Source organism: Ambystoma mexicanum, chromosome 12, assembly GCF_040938575.1.
Source record: "Ambystoma mexicanum isolate Mex_15411 chromosome 12, UKY_AmexF1_1, whole genome shotgun sequence".
NCBI lineage: Eukaryota > Metazoa > Chordata > Amphibia > Caudata > Ambystomatidae > Ambystoma > Ambystoma mexicanum.
The window spans coordinates 1,202,270,050-1,202,290,628 of record NC_090936.1 but is presented as its reverse complement, the minus strand read 5'-3'; the positions used below and the strand labels follow the sequence as shown (position 1 = coordinate 1,202,290,628).

The window sequence follows — 20,579 nt, the reverse complement described above, 5'->3', positions numbered from 1 at the left end:
ACTCTTTGATGTCATTATTCAGGGCTGGAGGCGGTGCGGTGGTGCACAGTCCACTGCCACAGCTGCACGCGCCATGCACGCCGAGACCAGATGCTGCAGCCCACGCAGGCGCCCGGATCATTATCGCACGGAGTCTTTCTTTGTTCCCTGGGAGCTCAGACCGTTCGGATCCAGCGGTTTCGGGATGCTGCTGGCTCTGGCAGGACAGCTGTCGGGATGCGTGAGCAAGCAGCCAACGCGGCTGAGGCAAGCCCCAGCGTGGCGTGTTAGGCCAGCATTAAAGGCATCCCGCTTTTGCAAGGCTCGGGCATCTCTGCTGGCTACATGCCGGGGTCATCCCGGTGCTGCTCCCCGGGGACCTCCTCGCCATCATCATGTTGTAGCGGTCAAAGCCTCAGAACGACAACTGCCGTTCGTTATTTTAAGGAGGAATTCACACCTATATGCAGTCAATTAACTGAGTGGTGTGCGCTCATCTCGCCGGCCACTCCTAATATTCAAGGAAGTACTTATTAAGAAACTTTTTGCTGTGAATCTCACCTTTGAGTCCCCAAACGTTTACAGGAAGATGGCATTTCCTGGGCTGCAACGTGTGACTCATTGCAAGCCTTCCTCTGAATCTGCATGCGTTTAGTTTGGGCTCATATGAGGCGCTTTAGTTTATCCGGTGCCAAAACTATTGCTATAGAGTGAAGAGAGGGGAGGTGACAGGATACACTATTGCTATAGAGTGAAGAGAGGGGAGGTGACAGGATACACTATTGCTATAGAGTGAAGAGAGGGGAGGTGACAGGATACACTATTGCTATAGAGTGAAGAGAGGGGAGGTGACAGGATAAACTATTGCTATAGAGTGAAGAGAGGGGAGGTGACAGGATACACTATTGCTATAGAGTGAAGAGAGGGGAGGTGACCTTGGATACACTATTGCTATAGAGTGAAGAGAGGGGAGGTGACCTTGGATACACTATTGCTATAGAGTGAAGAGAGGGGAGGTGACAGGATACACTATTGCTATAGAGTGAAGAGAGGGGAGGTGACAGGATACACTATTGCTATAGAGTGAAGAGAGGGGAGGTGACAGGATAAACTATTGCTATAGAGTGAAGAGAGGGGAGGTGACAGGATACACTATTGCTATAGAGTGAAGAGAGGGGAGGTGACAGGATACACTATTGCTATAGAGTGAAGAGAGGGGAGGTGACAGGATACACTATTGCTATAGAGTGAAGAGAGGGGAGGTGACAGGATAAACTATTGCTATAGAGTGAAGAGAGGGGAGGTGACAGGATACACTATTGCTATAGAGTGAAGAGAGGGGAGGTGACCTTGGATACACTATTGCTATAGAGTGAAGAGAGGGGAGGTGACCTTGGATACACTATTGCTATAGAGTGAAGAGAGGGGAGGTGACAGGATACACTATTGCTATAGAGTGAAGAGAGGGGAGGTGACCTTGGATACACTATTGCTATAGAGTGAAGAGAGGGGAGGTGACAGGATACACTATTGCTATAGAGTGAAGAGAGGGGAGGTGACAGGATACACTATTGCTATAGAGTGAAGAGAGGGGAGGTGACAGGATACACTATTGCTATAGAGTGAAGAGAGGGGAGGTGACCTTGGATACGCCTCTACACATTCTTGGCATCCTCATGTGTTACCTAGTGTGTGCCTGGCAGTTTTTAGTGGCCGACTTTGCTGTTACTTGGCTAAAAAGGGTGACTATAGAATCTACAGCTGGTTATTTATTTATTTAAGACTTCAAACACTCATCTAAATTCTTCCCATATAATATTAATTTGTGGCAAGGCAACAGAACGCAGGAAGAGGACTTTCCGGGACATATAACATCCATGAGAAGACATAAGTCTGTCTCAGACAAAAAACACCGGAAACTGCACAGTGATTTAGAAACGATATGAAATAAATTCGTAGTGTCTGTGTTGCTTTTAATGAAAAATAAATGCTGGCAAATTTTAAGTTTGCGCCTTATTTACTTTTTTAAAAAAAATAAAGTTGTATTCCTGCAGTCATTATAAAATAATGGAGATCCCCGAAATAACTTTCTGGTGTGTCTGTTTCGTATGAAAAATAGGTGATAGCACATTTTGACGTTATGCGCTTTATGTACTTTTTATGGCGTCTTTTTCTTTTAGTCAATATGTAATTTAAATCAATTGTGGCTACCCATGTTTACACTCAGTATAAAATAATATGTGTGGAAATTAAAAGGTAATTGCATGAAACTTGACTGGTAGTATGTGGATAGAAATGTGCAACACATTCGGATATATAAAAAGTGAACTTAGGTTGTTTTACAATGATAGCAAAACATTCCAGACTCTTTTAGTGAATACACTTTCCCCGCCAGCATGCGCGCCCCTCGTCTCCAGTCTGTGCTCTGATAGTGGGTGTCTTTATTGATAAATGTAATGGCACTCAATGGGGTCTGTTTAGCAGGATGGTGGGCTGAGTTATCACCAGTGAAATCCAAGCCCTGCTGTGGAGGACTCAGAACTCGCTCTGCCGCAGCCCCTCAACACGCCAGCTATCTGAAGGGCAAACAGCATATCATGCCACATGCCATGTTACGCTAGTGGCAAAGTTCCCTCATTTTCAGAATGGTCCGATGATGTTCTCTCCTGTGGCATTAGCACCCCCATAAGGGATGCCCTGGCAAGTGGCAACAATGCATTACTCTAAGCCCAACTCACAAAGGTGAGTGGCGCCCCATTCCTGAATAAGCCCTTCGGACATAGCCCCTAAATCTTGGCCTGGCAAAATGATCCAACACAATACAAGGGTTAGGGAGTAACATGACAAGATGATGGGACATAATGCCCCCTGGAGAGTCTCAACCAAGTCTTTAGCTTGTTTTGCATATGGGGACATTATGTATGGGGACATTATGTATGGGGACATTATGTATGGGGACGTTGTGTATGGGGACATTGTGTATGGGGACATTATGTATGGGGACATTGTGTAAGGGGACATTGTGTATGGGGACATTGTGTATGGGGACATTTTATATGGGGACATTGTGTATGGAGACTATGTATGGGGACATTATGTATGGGGACATTGTGTATGGGGACATTGTGTATGGAGACATTATGTATGGGGACATTGTGTATGGGGACATTGTGTATGGGGACATTATGTATGGAGACATTGTGTATGGGGACATTGTGTATGGGGACATTATTACCTGATGCCGCCAGAGACCAGGTAGGGCCACTCCTAGGACTAGGCCGGAATGAAGGCGCAGAGCTCTTTTTTGGTCTCTCGATCGCTCAGGATGCTTCAGCGTGCCCTGGAAGGCAGCCCGGGCACAGGGGGTTGCTGGTTAGGGAGGACACCAAATATCTGTGTGATGCTTCTGGCCCACTAACATCAGCAGAGAGCTTTGGAAAACTATACTTCTTTTTCTGAGTATTTGTTGGCCATGACATTGCATTTCAATCCCAGCACTCTCCTTACCCCCTGCCCCTGCTTGGAAGTAGTTTGCTCAATTAATCCACTATGTTTGTTTGCAGCTATTCAAATTCCCTAAAAGATCCACGTTTTGTGATGATCTCACGCTTGCCTCCGTCATCAAGTGGGTGGTCCTCTTGAATGTTTTGCTTTAGGGTATTTCCCTCATTATTCAAAAAGATAAGTAACGTGACAAGTTGGACATGGTCTTTCTTAAGTCTTGTCAGTCCTTTTGCCAAGGAACATAGTCAGAGACCATTCAATGGGTGAGCAACACATTGTGCGAGTTAAATGCTGGTGGAGCCTGTCTACTTGTCCTGTCGATCTCCAGAAGGTGCTTGCTAATATTTCGGCCACTTACTTGAGCATGGCCAGTTATTGGATCCCGTTCTTACATGCCTGGCCCACACCCCCAATCTTGCACAATCCCAGGGTTCAGGCCTAGAACGTATATTGTTTAACATCACATGGCGCAACTGGCTGAATTGGTGGAGGGATCTGTACAAACCAATAGCAGGATGGCACTCATTTGTACCTCGGGTGCCATCCATGGATGATGGCTTCTGCCCAAAGGGCTGCCCCAGTGCCATAAAACACTGGATGCACGCATATGTGAATCCTTAAAAAAGGCTATTGTTGATTTAACGGCACACGTTTTCCTCTTCCTTTCACAGACTTTGCTTTTTTCGGTATCTTCTCCGGTGGTTTCCTCTGCCCTTCTTTCCTCTGCCCTTCTTTCCTCTACCCTTCTTTCCTCTACCATTCTTTCCTCTGTCTGCATCTTGGCTTTTGTTATCTAGCCGTTCCTAGATTTCTTCACTCATATCACCCCGCTAGTTCTGTTTTGTTTTTCGGATATCCTTTTCAAAGGGCCGGGAGGATAGGTCAGGGGCAACACGTGTGTCTTGGAAGCAAGACATCGCATAGCAACACATGTTCGAATCCTGGTTTCGGCTTAGAAACTAGTCTCAGGTATTAAGCACGTTATAGAGAGGAACAAATTCAAATTGCAAGCCAGGCATAAAAGTCACTCACCCTTTGGCATGACTGCAATTCTTACTTCTGCAAACAGCACGCACTTTCTTACTCACCAAGAGTGGATTATCACTCCCCAGTGACAAGGGCATATTTTGTGACCTTGGCTAAAGCATATGACGTTACTTAACCTATTTCTGCCTTTGTTCTGTGGTTTAGGCATTGCTTGTCTCTGGAGCTACCAGTGCACATGTAGTAGGAGATTGTGCCCCTTGTCTGGGTCCTGGTGACTGAGTTCAGGATGCTGTGTGGTGGCTGATCAGAAGTTTGAGCACTGCCTCTTGTTCCTGTTCACGTGCTTCCCGTGCACCTTCGGCTCCAGGTGAAATACAGTTGCTTGGGTTTCAGTGCACTAGTCCTACCTAATGGCCGAAGCCGAGCCAAGAAGGTATGCAGTGCGGGGGAGGTGTGCCAGTACGCATGGATATGGACAGGCAGACATTCCAACCCCTCCACATTTCCTTAATTCTAAATATGTGTCTTGTCTTCCCAATGGATATTCTCCAAATGCCAGCCTTACTCTTGTCAAGAAGGTGTTAAATTCCACTTTTCCCTAACCCACCAAATTCATAGTTTGGAATGATCTAGAGTTTCATCATTTTAATCACAATTTCTTTGAATTTTTGCTGAAACCCTTTTTCAAGTTTTTTCAAATGTCATTTTATTTTCATTCCCTTCTGGTCCTTGGTTTAGTTTTTGTTGAATTATTTTAGTCCTAATGGAATTATGAGTGAAAAGGGCAGATAGCATGGGGAATGGCAAAGTACCACTGTCCCATTTTTGAGCTTAATCCCGCTTCTCAAACACTGAGCCAGGCGTTGAGACACTGGCAAAAGTGTCTGCTCCGTGTTCGTGGCCCCTTTACTTCTATGCTGCCAACGTGAGGGCAGAAGAGGTGCCACAAAGAGCATGCTACATCTGTGTGGGGGGCTGGAGGGTGTGAAAATGTGGAGAAGGCTGGCAATTCTGGTTGGGCTGGTTCCCTACACTTGGGATTCCTCAAATGTACCTTCTTTCTCACAAGTTGGCCTCTGGTTTTCTGAGGCACCCCCTTTCTGTTTGTTAGACCATTCATATCTCACCCCACTCCTAGGAAATCCCCAAAAGGTCCTATGTACCTCGACGGCTGACATCTATCTTGTGTAACAATGAACACTAAGATCAAGTAGACACTATCAACAAAAAGTATTTGCAGCTGGATTAACGTTTTTACTCGGTTGGGCAGAATTCCATTAAAAGAAACTGGTATGTTCCGTGGTTAGGTGTGCACATCAAATGTACAAAGCCATGTTTGTAGATACTAATGAAGACATTCAACCTGTTTCGTGCATCCTAACACTTCCACATGGCTCTCTTTGGAGCACTGTTTCTGAGTAACAGAGAAAGAGGAATGTTTTCTGTGTCTTGACGTCTGCCAATAAGCCAGCTGTTCATGGAAGTCTGGAGGTTTGTGCTGGCGGAGGCCGCATGAGGCCTAAGGTTGACTGGCAGAGAGAGTAGTGCAATGGGTTAAAAAGACTATAGCATTTTCCTTGCACTATTCACTCTGCCACCCTAAGTCCATCCCTTTTAACTTTGATGCACCCAGAACAATTCATGAATCTAATTCCTGCTGCTGACCAACAACACAGAACACCCTAACATTTAGACCTCACTCTTTGATGGGATCCTCAAGAGCTACATACCTCAGCTGTCCACCTGTCCCAAGTCCCTCGATTTCTATGTAGACAGACACTCTGCTTCAAGGAGCATATAGCAAAGCAGACACGAGCGGCCTGGTACCACATTTCCTTTCTTTTACTTTTGATTTAGTTATATATGGTTTAAAATAATACTTTTATACAGATATATCAATCATCACCTCATAATTACATCTCCACGATTTCACGTCAATGTACAAATGAATGTTACAAATAGATTGTGTCCTCCCACATATTCCTCATCTTTGATATACTCAAGTCTGCTTGTAGCTTGCTTTAGAAAATGTTTTCATAGGGCCGAGCGTTGTGCAGCGTCGAATCTTGGTCCTCGACGATCTCCGTAGGAACCTTTTTGACGCTGAGGCTGATATATATTGGCACATGCACTGACTGTGAGCTCAGTTCTGTTTTTTCCACATTTATTCGTTATTCGGAGCTGTTTACCTCACCGATTAAACTACTTTTTACTTCGAGAATGGCCTCCACACAAAAGACAGACTTCAAGCGGTGTTTGGACTGTGGGGTGAAGATGTCGATTACAGACCCGCACCGTGTTTGTCTGTGGTGCTTGGGATCGGGCCACAGGGTTGATGACTGTGGCTTCTGTCAGTCGATGACGGTTAAGGCCTTGCAGGAAAGTAAGGAGAAACACGATGCAGGTAAGCCCTCCCACAAATACCCACCCCTTGCCCCTTGTCTCGCCTGTTAAAAAACTTTCAAAACATAGACGTTCGAGGTCCGGTTCATGACATACATCATCCTCTTTCCATAAAAAGGGTAAGAAATGGTGTTGTAATTCCTCGTCTTCGTCTTCATCTTCCTCTTCTGAAAGAGTTATTTGCCCAAAAACGAACTCTACTCCAGCTGATTTAGAAAACATCTGCTTAAAAATGTTAGACATTTTTAAAAGACACACTTCTCTGAGTTTTCCTCTAAAGGAGTGTGAGAAAAGTGGCCACTGCTTGGCGTTTTTGAGACCGCTAGGGAGTCCAGTGTGTCCCTTTCTTGGGTGCCTTAAAGCCTGAGAAGAGAGGTTCCTCGACATAAATCAAAGGAATCCTCCTCGACACACAAAAACAAGCTGGTGTCTGTTACCTCAAAAACATTCACTAACGGCATTGAAGCCTTCTTCGAAGGAATCGAAACATTTATGTTTGTCACATGAACCTTCAAGGCATATAATTCATATTAAGCCATCGAGGCAACATGAGGTGTCGACGCATTCGTCAACAGTTTTGAATGAACCGTCAAAACCTTCAACGCCTTCAACCTCATTGGAGCACTCTTGGCTCTCAAAGATTGTAAAATCTATTCCTGAGCCTAAAGTGTTCCAACCCGTTCCAAGATCTGATTTCTTTAGGCAGATGGGTTCTATCTTTGAAGATGATGATGAGGAGGAACATATATACATATATAAAAGTTGGCATTGCTTGAATACTGCTGGGTGTGCCATGACCACTGACCCAGTGGTATACTCTGAATTGGGTGATTATTCAGAAATACAACCAGCTGGTAATTACGTTTGGTGGTATTCCTGTAGAAAAACTAGCCCAACTCATAATGATGCCCTTTGCTAGTTGTCTGAATTGTTGATCTCGCTTCTGCGAGTTGTGGGCATAGAGGCCCTGTAGCCATTCATTAAAATGAGTGAAGACAATCTAAAAACGCAAATCCCCATCAAAATGGGGGAAGGTCACCTGGCTTGTTCTAGAGCCTGAGAGATGACAGAGCTGAGGCCTGCTCTCTCCCAATTGCCTCTGCACATTTTTCAGTCACTATTAACAATCTGCCTCGTACAATCGCAGAGCAGCAAGCGTAGGGGTGCAGTAACTTCATTTACAGCACACAGTGTTGGAAAAATGTTCACAGGAAATGATGCCCAATTCTACCAGTTGATTGACCCTTTTCAACCCATACAGCACGCTGGGCAATTTCAGAGCATTCAACCTTCCTTTGCGGTTATTGTATTGGGGCCAGTAAGACTGAAATTATGCTGTCCATTCTCCCGCTTATTTACACAGTAGAGCCATTTCCATTTAAAGGGTTTGTCCAATTTCCCAACCTTTGTAGCGCATTTCTGAAATTGCAGGAAATGTCTTAGGCTGGTGGTAAAGTTTAACAAGAGTAAGCATCGCTTATTAAACAAAGACATCCTTACACATTATCTGGGGCGTTAATAATGCAGCATTTATTTAGTTTAAGAAGACACAATGTGTGTCTATTCATTATAAATAAATGTAAAATATTTGAGCATTGCTCTAATTAGCTCTGTATGCACACATCCTATTAACAAAATACGACTTGAATTATTATTATTATTTTATTATTGTTATCATTATTATTGTAGAGGAGCAGCCGAATGCCTCTGCAAGGAGTCCCGCCCACCTACCACCTGTATGTTGGAAGCCTGAAATTGTGCCATGCTTGACAACAGGAGTTGTGACCATTTTGCAGTGAATATTCGAGAAAAGGTATCCATTAAGAAGACCCTATCAAATGGATTCCTGAAGAGATGACAATCTGGTGATGTCACAAACGATGAGTGTGATGTACAGAGAAGACTAACTAAAGAAGAGAATGTAAGGACCTTATAGAAACCGAAGATAAAGAATCAAGAACAATTGTCATATGCCCAAAGGAGATTGCACGTGTGAGAAGCACTGCAGAAAATGCAAGCCGTTCAATAACTACAGATGCAGCAACACAAGTAGATCAAGTGATCATAGAAGCTGGCTATACGTAGTGACTAGACTGCAGGCGCAGCCGCCATTATATTGAAGCTGGACATCAGTGTCACACATTTACTAAGCCCAGACACATGGAGAGAAACGCTGAGTGCTTTGACGCAGCAAGAATTAGCCGAGATCGTGGAAGAGTTTGGACGGGCTGTCTGGCCTGGTGTCAAGGCTGAAGCAGCCAAGACTGGTTTTCTATTCTTGAAGGCGGTGAACGTGAGATGCTGAATCAACCCTTGTTAAGGTGCAAAGAAAGAACACCATGAGTGCCAAGTTTTATTCATTTAAGACAATTAAATGCTGCAAAATGGTCCGAATTGTGGTCTTCTGTCACGTGAACCGAGGAAAGAAATAGAGTTGGGCAAGGAGTTCTAGAACGACGATAGTGCGTGCTTGCACTCCTTTATTTTCCTAGAGACAAGGATACTCTGCAAGGCCAAGTTCAAAGACAATCTTCATGGCAGAAGGCATGGGTGATGAGAGTTGTTGGGCTAATTGGGTAGGGAGGTACAGTCAAGTCCACCTCCTGGCACCTGGGTTTCAGCTTACATGCTGCTAAGGGAGCCGAATGATCCAGACTGGCATGAGTGTGCCAACCAATTGTAGAGGGCCATATAACGAAGGGCCTTATAGTTTTAGAGCCAATGATATACTGTTTGCCTAACAGAGATGAAGATGACTTGCACTAGAGGTGGGCATAAGTTGCCCACCTGATAGTAGATATCCAGTCACCACGCAACCCCTTATAGAAGGTATACTTAGATGTTCCCCTTGATCCTATTTTAATCGCTTGTAGGTGTTTCTTATTTGCCACGTAGTATGACGTCATGTATGAAAAATCTTTACTATATTAATGTAATGTTTTGTAAGATGCGCCGAGAGCTCGAGCGAACGTTCATTGATGTCCATTGTAACTCCCCGTTTTAGATAATTGTTAATAAAACAGAAACCTTTGTCTTCTTCCTGAGTTGGTCCAATTATTTGTTTCCGGAGTTATTCTGCATCCCATCGATTGCATGCACGTTACCAAAGGGGTCGACTCTCATTATTATTATTGTTGGTGATGTACCTGGGTGGCTAGAACAGGGGCAACACACTTGCCTGCAGTGCAACATGGGTTTGATACTTGGTTGGGCACTTACAAGCTGGAGGACTCCAGCATTAAGCGCTAAAGAAATCAACAATGAAAATGTGCCTCAGCCCCACATAATCATGGATACAATTTGACTTGGCTCAAAGGCTTTATTACATGTTGTTTTCCATATTATCTTTAGATTACATGTTTTCGCAGCCCTCCCTGTGATCTCATAGATTCTAGCTCTGTGCTTTCTGACTAGTCCCCCCACCCCCTGAAAAGTAATGGCTTAACTGCAGATATGAACCACCATCTTAATCAGGCTGGGCTTTAGCAATTTATAAGCTTTGGTCCTTGCTTCTGCTCCTTTCACTGAATTCCCATTTTTTTTTAAACACAGCCAAGCGTTTTGGCTATTGTATGGGCATTAGATATTCATTGGCCAGGCAGTGCCATAATATGCCAAGTACTAGCACCTTTTGCCAGCGGTCGCCACCTTAGGGTCAGATAGTAGCATTATGGCGGTGCTTGGAAAATGCTAATCCTGTGCCTACACCCAAGCCAGAAAGGCTGGCTTTGCCAGTGGATGCTTTATCTGTTCTAATTTCTATGTGAAATTCAGAACTCGAGACAGTACTCCAAAAGAGACCACACAAAGCATGTGTACAATGGTGATAGAATCCTCCTGTCTCGTTCCACCCACCATCTCCCCTGCTCTTCCCATGATTGTGTTGTATTGCATCGCCTCAAGGCCTCCCTCTATGTTGCCTTTGAAATTGCCACTGTCATCCAAGACACTTTCTTAGATATTCTTATCCGGAACTCATGGTGTTGCTGTCACCTGCATTGCCCCTGTGTGTTGCTGTCCGGGGGACCACTGTTTCTAAATCACTCTTGTTTCCTTATGTCTTACAGCCTGTTAGGAGCACTGAACAAGACTTAAGATGCCACCACCAGTGCAATATGCCCCCCCTGATGGAGGATGGGGCTGGGTGGTGGTCTTTGGGGCCTTCATCTCCATTGGATTCTCCTATGCATTCCCCAAAGCCATCACTGTGTTCTTCAAAGAAATCCAAGAGATCTTCCACACGACTTACAGCGAGATCGCGTGGATCTCGTCCATCATGCTGGCTGTCATGTACGCAGGAGGTAAGTCACAGTGTGGATCTCCATCATGCTGGCTGTAATGTACGCAGCAGGTAAATCAGTGTGGATCTCCTCCATCGTGCTGGCTATTATGCATGCAGCAGGTACGCCACGCTGTGGATCTCCTCCATCGTGCTGGCTATTATGCATGCAGCAGGTACGCCACGCTGTGGATCTCCTCCATCGTGCTGGCTATTATGCATGCAGCAGGTACGCCACGGTGTGGATCTCCTCCATCGTGCTGGCTATTATGCATGCAGCAGGTATGCCACGGTGTGGATCTCCTCCATCGTGCTGGCTATTATGCATGCAGCAGGTATGCCACGGTGTGGATCTCCTCCATTGTGCTGGCTATTATGCATGCAGCAGGTATGCCACGGTGTGGATCTCCTCCATCGTGCTGGCTATTATGCATGCAGCAGGTATGCCACGGTGTGGATCTCCTCCATTGTGCTGGCTATTATGCATGCAGCAGGTACGCCACGGTGTGGATCTCCTCCACCACGAAGGCTGTAATGTATGCGGGAGGCAAGTCACAGCGTGGATCTCTTCCATCATGCTGGCTGTTATGTACGCAGGAGGTAAGTCACAGCATCAATCTCCTCCATCTTATGTACGCAGGAGGTAAGTTACAAACTAGCATCAACAAATCTCTACTACAATAAATGAAAGTACTTTGATCCTACTGTTGCCATGCATGTTCCCCTTCTTTCTGGTTTAGAACTGCTTGACATGTAGGTTCCGTGATCAGCTGCCTTGACTGATTCTAATAATATAAAAGCGGCCTAGATTGGGAGACGGGGGCGGTCTCATTTAATCTCTTATTGATTAAATATTGAGTAAGACTTACATTATTTTGAAAGAATGTTCACTAGCTTAGGACATGTTCAGTCAGAATGTTTTTCAAATGTGTGTGTCATTTGGCACGCCACTAGTTTCATAGGTCATTAAGTGGACCCTTCTTACGTCGCTCGGTGTTAAGATCCAAATATTCTTTCTTGGTTTTGTAACACAGCTCAAGAAGATACGAGTTCTGAGAGAAGTAACCACATCTGTGTTGATCCTGCATGTCCCCTAACTTACTAGTTGGGGGACATCTGATTGGTTAGGCTGGGTAAGATCAAGTATACGAAAGTGGAAGTCTGAAAGCAATCTTGACCCCTTAAATGCTACAGGTAGTAAACCTCTGTGACTGCTGAATGGCGATCAGATCACAGATGTATAAGAAATTATTAAATCACTCCAGGTTTAAGATGCCTTGTGTTTCCCTTTCAAGTTCAAATCACTTTTAAGGCCCTTTCTTCAAAACATTTAGTTTATAATTCAGTATTTTTTCGTGGGACGGGGGCTTGGGGCTTCATATATGTAATATAAGTGATCTGTGCCTGTGCGTTCCTAATTTCTTAAAGAAACACATTGTCAGAAGCTTTGTCTAAATCAGCCTTAGAAATCTTGAATTCCCTTACAGTTTGTTATGTTGAGCGCATTTCTAAAGTGCTGTTTTACCCCTGGGTCCCTGGGTCCCTGGGCGCTGGTGATAGCAGAGCAGGTGGAGGGGGCAAGTGGGGAACATAGGAGAAGGGGAGAATGAAACCAGAGTAGCAAGTGAACACATGGGATATTAAGATGCATATATATGCAAGGCGATCTATGGTAGATCACATTCTAAATGGTAAGGAAATCCAGATACATGGTACCGGGACCAAGCATCCTCTGTCACTCTTTCTCCTTCGACAGAAGTGGGGCACCTTCAACTAGAGAGTGGTGTTGCACCCTAGAGGAGTGGGTAGAAAGTAAGGGTGATCTTTAGAGAGTAACAAGTGGGGGACCCAATGGACCAGCAAATTAACTTTAAGTTGGCTTAGTGATCTATTGGCAGGAAAGTGAATCTTTCAGAGGCCTATGGATGGTATGAGAGAAGAGGCACCGCAGTATCCAAAACAGTCTGTAAGTCGTTTGATCAGCCAATCGGGGAAGCCCACATAGATCGAGTTGCAAAAATGCTTCCTTTCCGAAAGAGGCGCAGTTACCACTGACACCCTGTGGGTTAGGACTGGCATAATTGCGTGAAGACCTTTTAAGCTGAAAGGAATCGCTTCTAGCCACAGCACTGGAGGAATTTAAGTGCTGGCCTGATCCACTGTCTCTCCTAGGTTCTTCACCCAGCGGGCAGGTGAGGGTAAACGTCTCATCGCCATGGGCCCCATTGAATAATTCCAGAGGTCTGCTCCCCCGTCTAGGAGGAACTGGATTTTGCCAGAATTCTATTCTCGCCGGTGGTGCTCAATCCCCACAGTAGTGGTAAACATGCACCTCCCAAGCCCCCGTCCAAAAGAAATAGGAGTCGAGTGTTCTCTGAATAGTTGTAAAACTTGATTCCATATAAGTGAACACGGTTGGCCACTGCCTGGGTACACACATTAGAAGGGATGAGGGCTAGTGAGGAACCCTGCCGCACCCCACACTCACCGGGCAGAGATTCAGAAATCGTGACAACCTCAAATCTGTTTCTCATTGTAAAGAATCTCTCTTGTCCTTTAGTGTGTAGTGAAAACATCTTAATTGAGGTCTTATTTGTTTTCCCCTGTTGTATATGTCTGTTAGTAGAGTATGTTGTGATGTTGTGACTGGATATGTGTCTGTCACTCTGATTTCTGTTTTCTTCATAGTTAACAATCTAAATTTGATCAATTTAATTGATGTGTGTTTATTGTGAAGAATTCTACGGATCCTCAATAAAACCTTGCCTAAAGTCTCCTCCCAGGTGGGCAGGGAAAGGCAGATGCTTCCTGATCTTGACCTTGGGGGTGGTGTACTGCGGGGGGATCACAAGGCGACAGGGCATAGGGTGGTGAGGAGATCCCGTCTAATGAGACATGTATTAGTTCTCTGAAAGGAAGTGCCTTTCTGGGTTGCCAAAGCCATTGATGGCATATTTCCATTATAGTGTCTCTGACCCACAAATAAAACGGTGCCTGTAGTACATGTGACTATGCGTTTTGTGCAGGAAGCGGATGGACTGTGTGCGGAATGGCCTCACACAGTCCTCGGAGGTTGATCTCCCTTCATTCGTTTTCATGTATCAAAAAGCCCAGGAGAGTACGCTCTCTCTGTGCGGATGTTCGAGTTCCTCACAATAAATGATGTTGCCAGTATCATTTTTATGAACGTTTAAGTGGGAAGCTGCCACCAGCTTTCCAATTGGTGTCGCACTTGTTTCATCTAAGCAAGATCCGGAGGATAGCAGGAATTATTCTGCTGATTTTTAGCTTTGGGTCGCTTCTGAATTAACGGTGCCAGGAGTTCAAGGCATCCTAAGACTTTATCATCAAAATAAATAAAAAGCTCAGGACATGAGTGTTGCTTCTGTTCAGTCGGGGAGGAATGAAGTGATGTGGTGGTGAACCAGCGGAGAGGCGTTCCTTCTAAACCAATGTCCTCCCGTCTTTCTAGCGGGCTCGCATTGCATGTTTTGATGTCCAACAGGATGAGTGCACTTGGCGATTTAGCGTCAGCTTTGTTTTTGTGAAGGTTCCTGCACATATTTTATCAAGAGCTGGGAAATGGTGCAAGTACTTGGGCGTGTGATGCGCCTTGAGTCCTAAGAACTGCCAGTGCATCTTCCTTCTAGCCACTAGAATGGGCAAAAGTCTCCGCTAGGCACTAGAATGGGCAAAGGCCAAAACTGATACTTTTCACACCGTGCGTCTGGAAACACGCATACGTACATGTATTAGTGGACTTCCTTCTTTTGGTTGTTTAAGATTAAGTGACTGTGCATTCTCATATCTTTCAATGAAACGCCTGCTGCCTACAATTTTGGGTACAAAGGCTGTCACACCCACAATGTCAACATGGGCTAGAAGCACGGCCTAGTGTAACAAGTGGCAGCCTAGCAACTTCTGAAGCTGCCTCTGTGGCGCAGACTCTTTGCCCCACATTGTAAAGGCCGTGCCCATACGTTGTCGTGTTGGCAGTAGCGGCGGCACGCGGCACGCATTACCGGAACATGCGAGGGAGGGAGCACACTTCCCTCCTCACTGCGCCTATTATGCTTTCGAGTCTTTCGTGGAGTGCCTCTGAGCTCGGATGAGACGATAGATCGCGCAGTGTACGCGTTCCTCATCTCAGTGGGACGTTTGACAACACTGCAGACAATGGGAAGGAGTTCTGCAGTAAGGCGGCCATTTTCTGCAGCAATTAAGCGGCACCTGCTGCTCCGTTGCATATTATCGTCTTCTCTTTGACATATTTAGGATGAACTGACAGCAATGAAAGCCATTCGGTCTAGAAGAGCAATCACTTACCACACAGTCCATTAATATTACCATTTCACAACATTTAATTGCTACAATAAATGTCTTGTAACAATAGCAGCCCATCTGTGAAGATGCACGCCTTCTAGGATTCTATAACAGATGAACTGTGGAAAGCTAAGTACTCAGGCCATTAATAAAAATTAAGTTTTCCCACACAAATGTCGAATTCTATAAACGCATGCGACTCTAGAATTGTGTGTCTCTAGTCTGGTTTTAAATGTGTTGAGGTAGTTAATATAGGTTTATAGACCCAGAGGGAGGAGTGTCCAGACGCTATGGGCTCAAGGACCAAGTTAGTCCCGAGCAAACATGGATTGCAGGAGCACATGTTGTGGTCCGGCACGTAGGGGAGGCGGGCTATGGAGTGCTTAATTGCAGTGACTTGTCACCGGGTTGGGCAAAATGGCAGTGGAGAGGCACTGAAAATGAGAGCCACATGAAGGAACAGCAGTGAGCAGTGTCGGAGGAACGGCGGAAACAGGCATACAGGGAGTAGTGGTGGCACACAGCTGCAGACCGGTCTTGAGGGGCATACATCTGGAGATCATTCTGTCCAATCGGAGGAGCCACAGGTCAATACAGGGTTACTAATGTAGGTTCTCATATGAAGCCTTTGCTTTAGATATCGGTTTGTGACCTACAGTCACTGGTTCAAATCGCACTAGTGACTACTCCTGTCATCTTTCCCAGGTCAGAAAATTGAGAACCCTCAATTGGTTATTTTTACAGTGCAAGCACATGGCATCAGAGACGTCATTTCACCAAAATGCTGCGAGTAGCGGAAGACCCTTGACCTCTGTTGACATCACAGGACGGGATGTCATTTGACCTCGCCCACAAGTGACATCACTTGGAGTGATGGCACACGAACCGCAGATGTGTTTAACTTCGGTGTTTCCACCCAGAACACACTATCACATCCCTCATCATTCACCCACCAGTCACTCTCTCATACACCTTCTCACACATCCACTCTCATGCATTCTCCACCCAGGCCCACACCCACCCAGAACATTCAAACACACACACTATCACATTCATATACATTCACTCTCTCATACACCTTCTCACACATCCACTCTCACTGCATTCTCCACCCAGGCCCACACCCACCCAGAACATTCAAACACACACACTATCACATTCATATACATTCACTCTCTCATACACCTTCTCACACATCCACTCTCACTGCATTCTCCACCCAGGCCCACACCCACCCAGAACATTCAAACACACACACTATCACATTCATATACATTCACTCTCTCATACACCGTCTCACACATCCACTCTCACTGCATTCTCCACCCAGGCCCACACCCACCCAGAACATTCAAACACACACACTATCACATTCATATATATTCACTCTCTCATACACCGTCTCACACATCCACTCTCACTGCATTCTCCACCCAGGCCCACACCCACCCAGAACATTCAAACACACACACTATCACATTCATATACATTCACTCTCTCGTACACCTTCTCACACATCCACTCTCATGCATTCTCCACCCAGGCTCACACCCACCCAGAACATTCAAACACACACACTATCACATTCATATACATTCACTCTCTCATACACCTTCTCACACATCCACTCTCACTGCATTCTCCACCCAGGCCCACACCCACCCAGAACATTCAAACACACACACTATCACATTCATATACATTCACTCTCTCATACACCTTCTCACACATCCACTCTCATGCATTCTCCACCCAGGCCCACACCCACCCAGAACATTCAAACACACACACTATCACATTCATATACATTCACTCTCTCATACACCTTCTCACACATCCACTCTCACTGCATTCTCCACCCAGGCCCACACCCACCCAGAACATTCAAACACACACACTATCACATTCATATACATTCACTCTCTCATACACCTTCTCACACATCCACTCTCATGCATTCTCCACCCAGGCCCACACCCACCCAGAACATTCAAACACACACACTATCACATTCATATACATTCACTCTCTCATACACCTTCTCACACATCCACTCTCACTGCATTCTCCACCCAGAACATTCAAACACACACACTATCACATTCATATACATTCACTCTCTCATACACCTTCTCACACATCCACTCTCATGCATTCTCCACCCAGGCCCACACCCACCCAGAACATTCAAACACACACACTATCACATTCATATACATTCACTCTCTCATACACCTTCTCACACATCCACTCTCACTGCATTCTCCACCCAGGCCCACACCCACCCAGAACATTCAAACACACACACTATCACATTCATATACATTCACTCTCTCATACACCGTCTCACACATCCACTCTCACTGCATTCTCCACCCAGGCCCACACCCACCCAGAACATTCAAACACACACACTATCGCATTCATATACATTCACTCTCTCATACACCTTCTCACACATCCACTCTCATGCATTCTCCACCCAGGCCCACACCCACCCAGAACATTCAAACACACACACTATCACATTCATATACATTCACTCTCTCATACACTGTCTCACACATCCACTCTCACTGCATTCTCCACCCAGGCCCACACCCACCCAGAACATTCAAACACACACACTATCACATTCATATACATTCACTCTCTCATACACTGTCTCACACATCCACTCTCACTGCATTCTCCACCCAGGCCCACACCCACCCAGAACATTCAAACACACACACTATCACATTCATATACATTCACTCTCTCATACACCTTCTCACACATCCACTCTCATGCATTCTCCACCCAGGCCCACACCCACCCAGAACATTCAAACACACACACTATCACATTCATATACATTCACTCTCTCATACACCTTCTCACACATCCACTCTCATGCATTCTCCACCCAGGCCCACACCCACCCAGAACATTCAAACACACACACTATCACATTCATATACATTCACTCTCTCATACACCTTCTCACACATCCACTCTCATGCATTCTCCACACAGGCCCACACCCACCCAGAACATTCAAACACACACACTATCACATTCATATACATTCACTCTCTCATACACTGTCTCACACATCCACTCTCACTGCATTCTCCACCCAGGCCCACACCCACCCAGAACATTCAAACACACACACTATCACATTCATATACATTCACTCTCTCATACACCTTCTCACACATCCACTCTCACTGCATTCTCCACCCAGGCCCACACCCACCCAGAACATTCAAACACACACACTATCACATTCGTATACATTCACTCTCTCATACACCTTCTCACACATCCACTCTCATGCATTCTCCACCCAGGCCCACACCCACCCAGAACATTCAAACACACACACTATCACATTCATATACATTCACTCTCTCATACACCTTCTCACACATCCACTCTCACTGCATTCTCCACCCAGGCCCACACCCACCCAGAACATTCAAACACACACACTATCACATTCATATACATTCACTCTCTCATACACCGTCTCACACATCCACTCTCACTGCATTCTCCACCCAGGCCCACACCCACCCAGAACATTCAAACACACACACTATCACATTCATATACATTCACTCTCTCATACACCTTCTCACACATCCACTCTCATGCATTCTCCACCCAGGCCCACACCCACCCAGAACATTCAAACACACACACTATCACATTCATATACATTCACTCTCTCATACACCTTCTCACACATCCACTCTCACTGCATTCTCCACCCAGGCCCACACCCACCCAGAACATTCAAACACACACACTATCACATTCATATACATTCACTCTCTCATATACCGTCTCACACATCCACTCTCACTGCATTCTCCACCCAGGCCCACACCCACCCAGAACATTCAAACACACACACTATCACATTCATATACATTCACTCTCTCATACACCTTCTCACACATCCACTCTCATGCATTCTCCACCCAGGCCCACACCCACCCAGAACATTCAAACACACACACTATCACATTCATATACATTCACTCTCTCATACACTGTCTCACACATCCACTCTCACTGCATTCTCCACCCAGGCCCACACCCACCCAGAACATTCAAACACACACACTATCACATTCATATACATTCACTCTCTCGTACACCTTCTCACACATCCACTCTCATGCATTCTCCACCCAGGCTCACACCCACCCAGAACATTCAAACACACACACTATCACATTCATATACATTCACTCTCTCATACACCTTCTCACACATCCACTCTCACTGCATTCTCCACCCAGGCCCACACCCACCCAGAACATTCAAACACACACACTATCACATTCATATACATTCACTCTCTCATACACCTTCTCACACATCCACTCTCATGCATTCTCCACCCAGGCCCACACCCACCCAGAACATTCAAACACACACACTATCACATTCATATACATTCACTCTCTCATACACCTTCTCACACATCCACTCTCACTGCATTCTCCACCCAGGCCCACACCCACCCAGAACATTCAAACACACACACTATCACATTCATATACATTCACTCTCTCATACACCTTCTCACACATCCACTCTCATGCATTCTCCACCCAGGCCCACACCCACCCAGAACATTCAAACACACACACTATCACATTCATATACATTCACTCTCTCATACACCTTCTCACACATCCACTCTCACTGCATTCTCCACCCAGAACATTCAAACACACACACTATCACATTCATATACATTCACTCTCTCATACACCTTCTCACACATCCACTCTCATGCATTCTCCACCCAGGCCCACACCCACCCAGAACATTCAAACACACACACTATCACATTCATATACATTCACTCTCTCATACACCTTCTCACACATCCACTCTCACTGCATTCTCCACCCAGGCCCACACCCACCCAGAACATTCAAACACACACACTATCACATTCATATACATTCACTCTCTCATACACCGTCTCACACATCCACTCTCACTGCATTCTCCACCCAGGCCCACACCCACCCAGAACATTCAAACACACACACTATCGCATTCATATACATTCACTCTCTCATACACCTTCTCA

At 45.5% G+C, this 20,579-nt stretch overlaps 1 protein-coding gene across 10 annotated transcripts in view; it reads left to right on the top strand.

The window, feature by feature from the left end:
* The window catches only part of SLC16A7 (solute carrier family 16 member 7), a 504,734-nt gene that overhangs the window by 254,706 nt on the left and 229,449 nt on the right, over window positions 1–20,579 (top strand). For all 10 annotated transcript variants that reach the window (XM_069629859.1, XM_069629854.1, XM_069629851.1 and 7 more), the window contains one exon: window positions 10,941–11,174. In XM_069629859.1, the coding sequence (XP_069485960.1) occupies window positions 10,970–11,174 (205 nt within the window). In that variant the 5' untranslated portion in view covers window positions 10,941–10,969. The remainder of the gene's footprint in view (window positions 1–10,940; window positions 11,175–20,579) is intronic.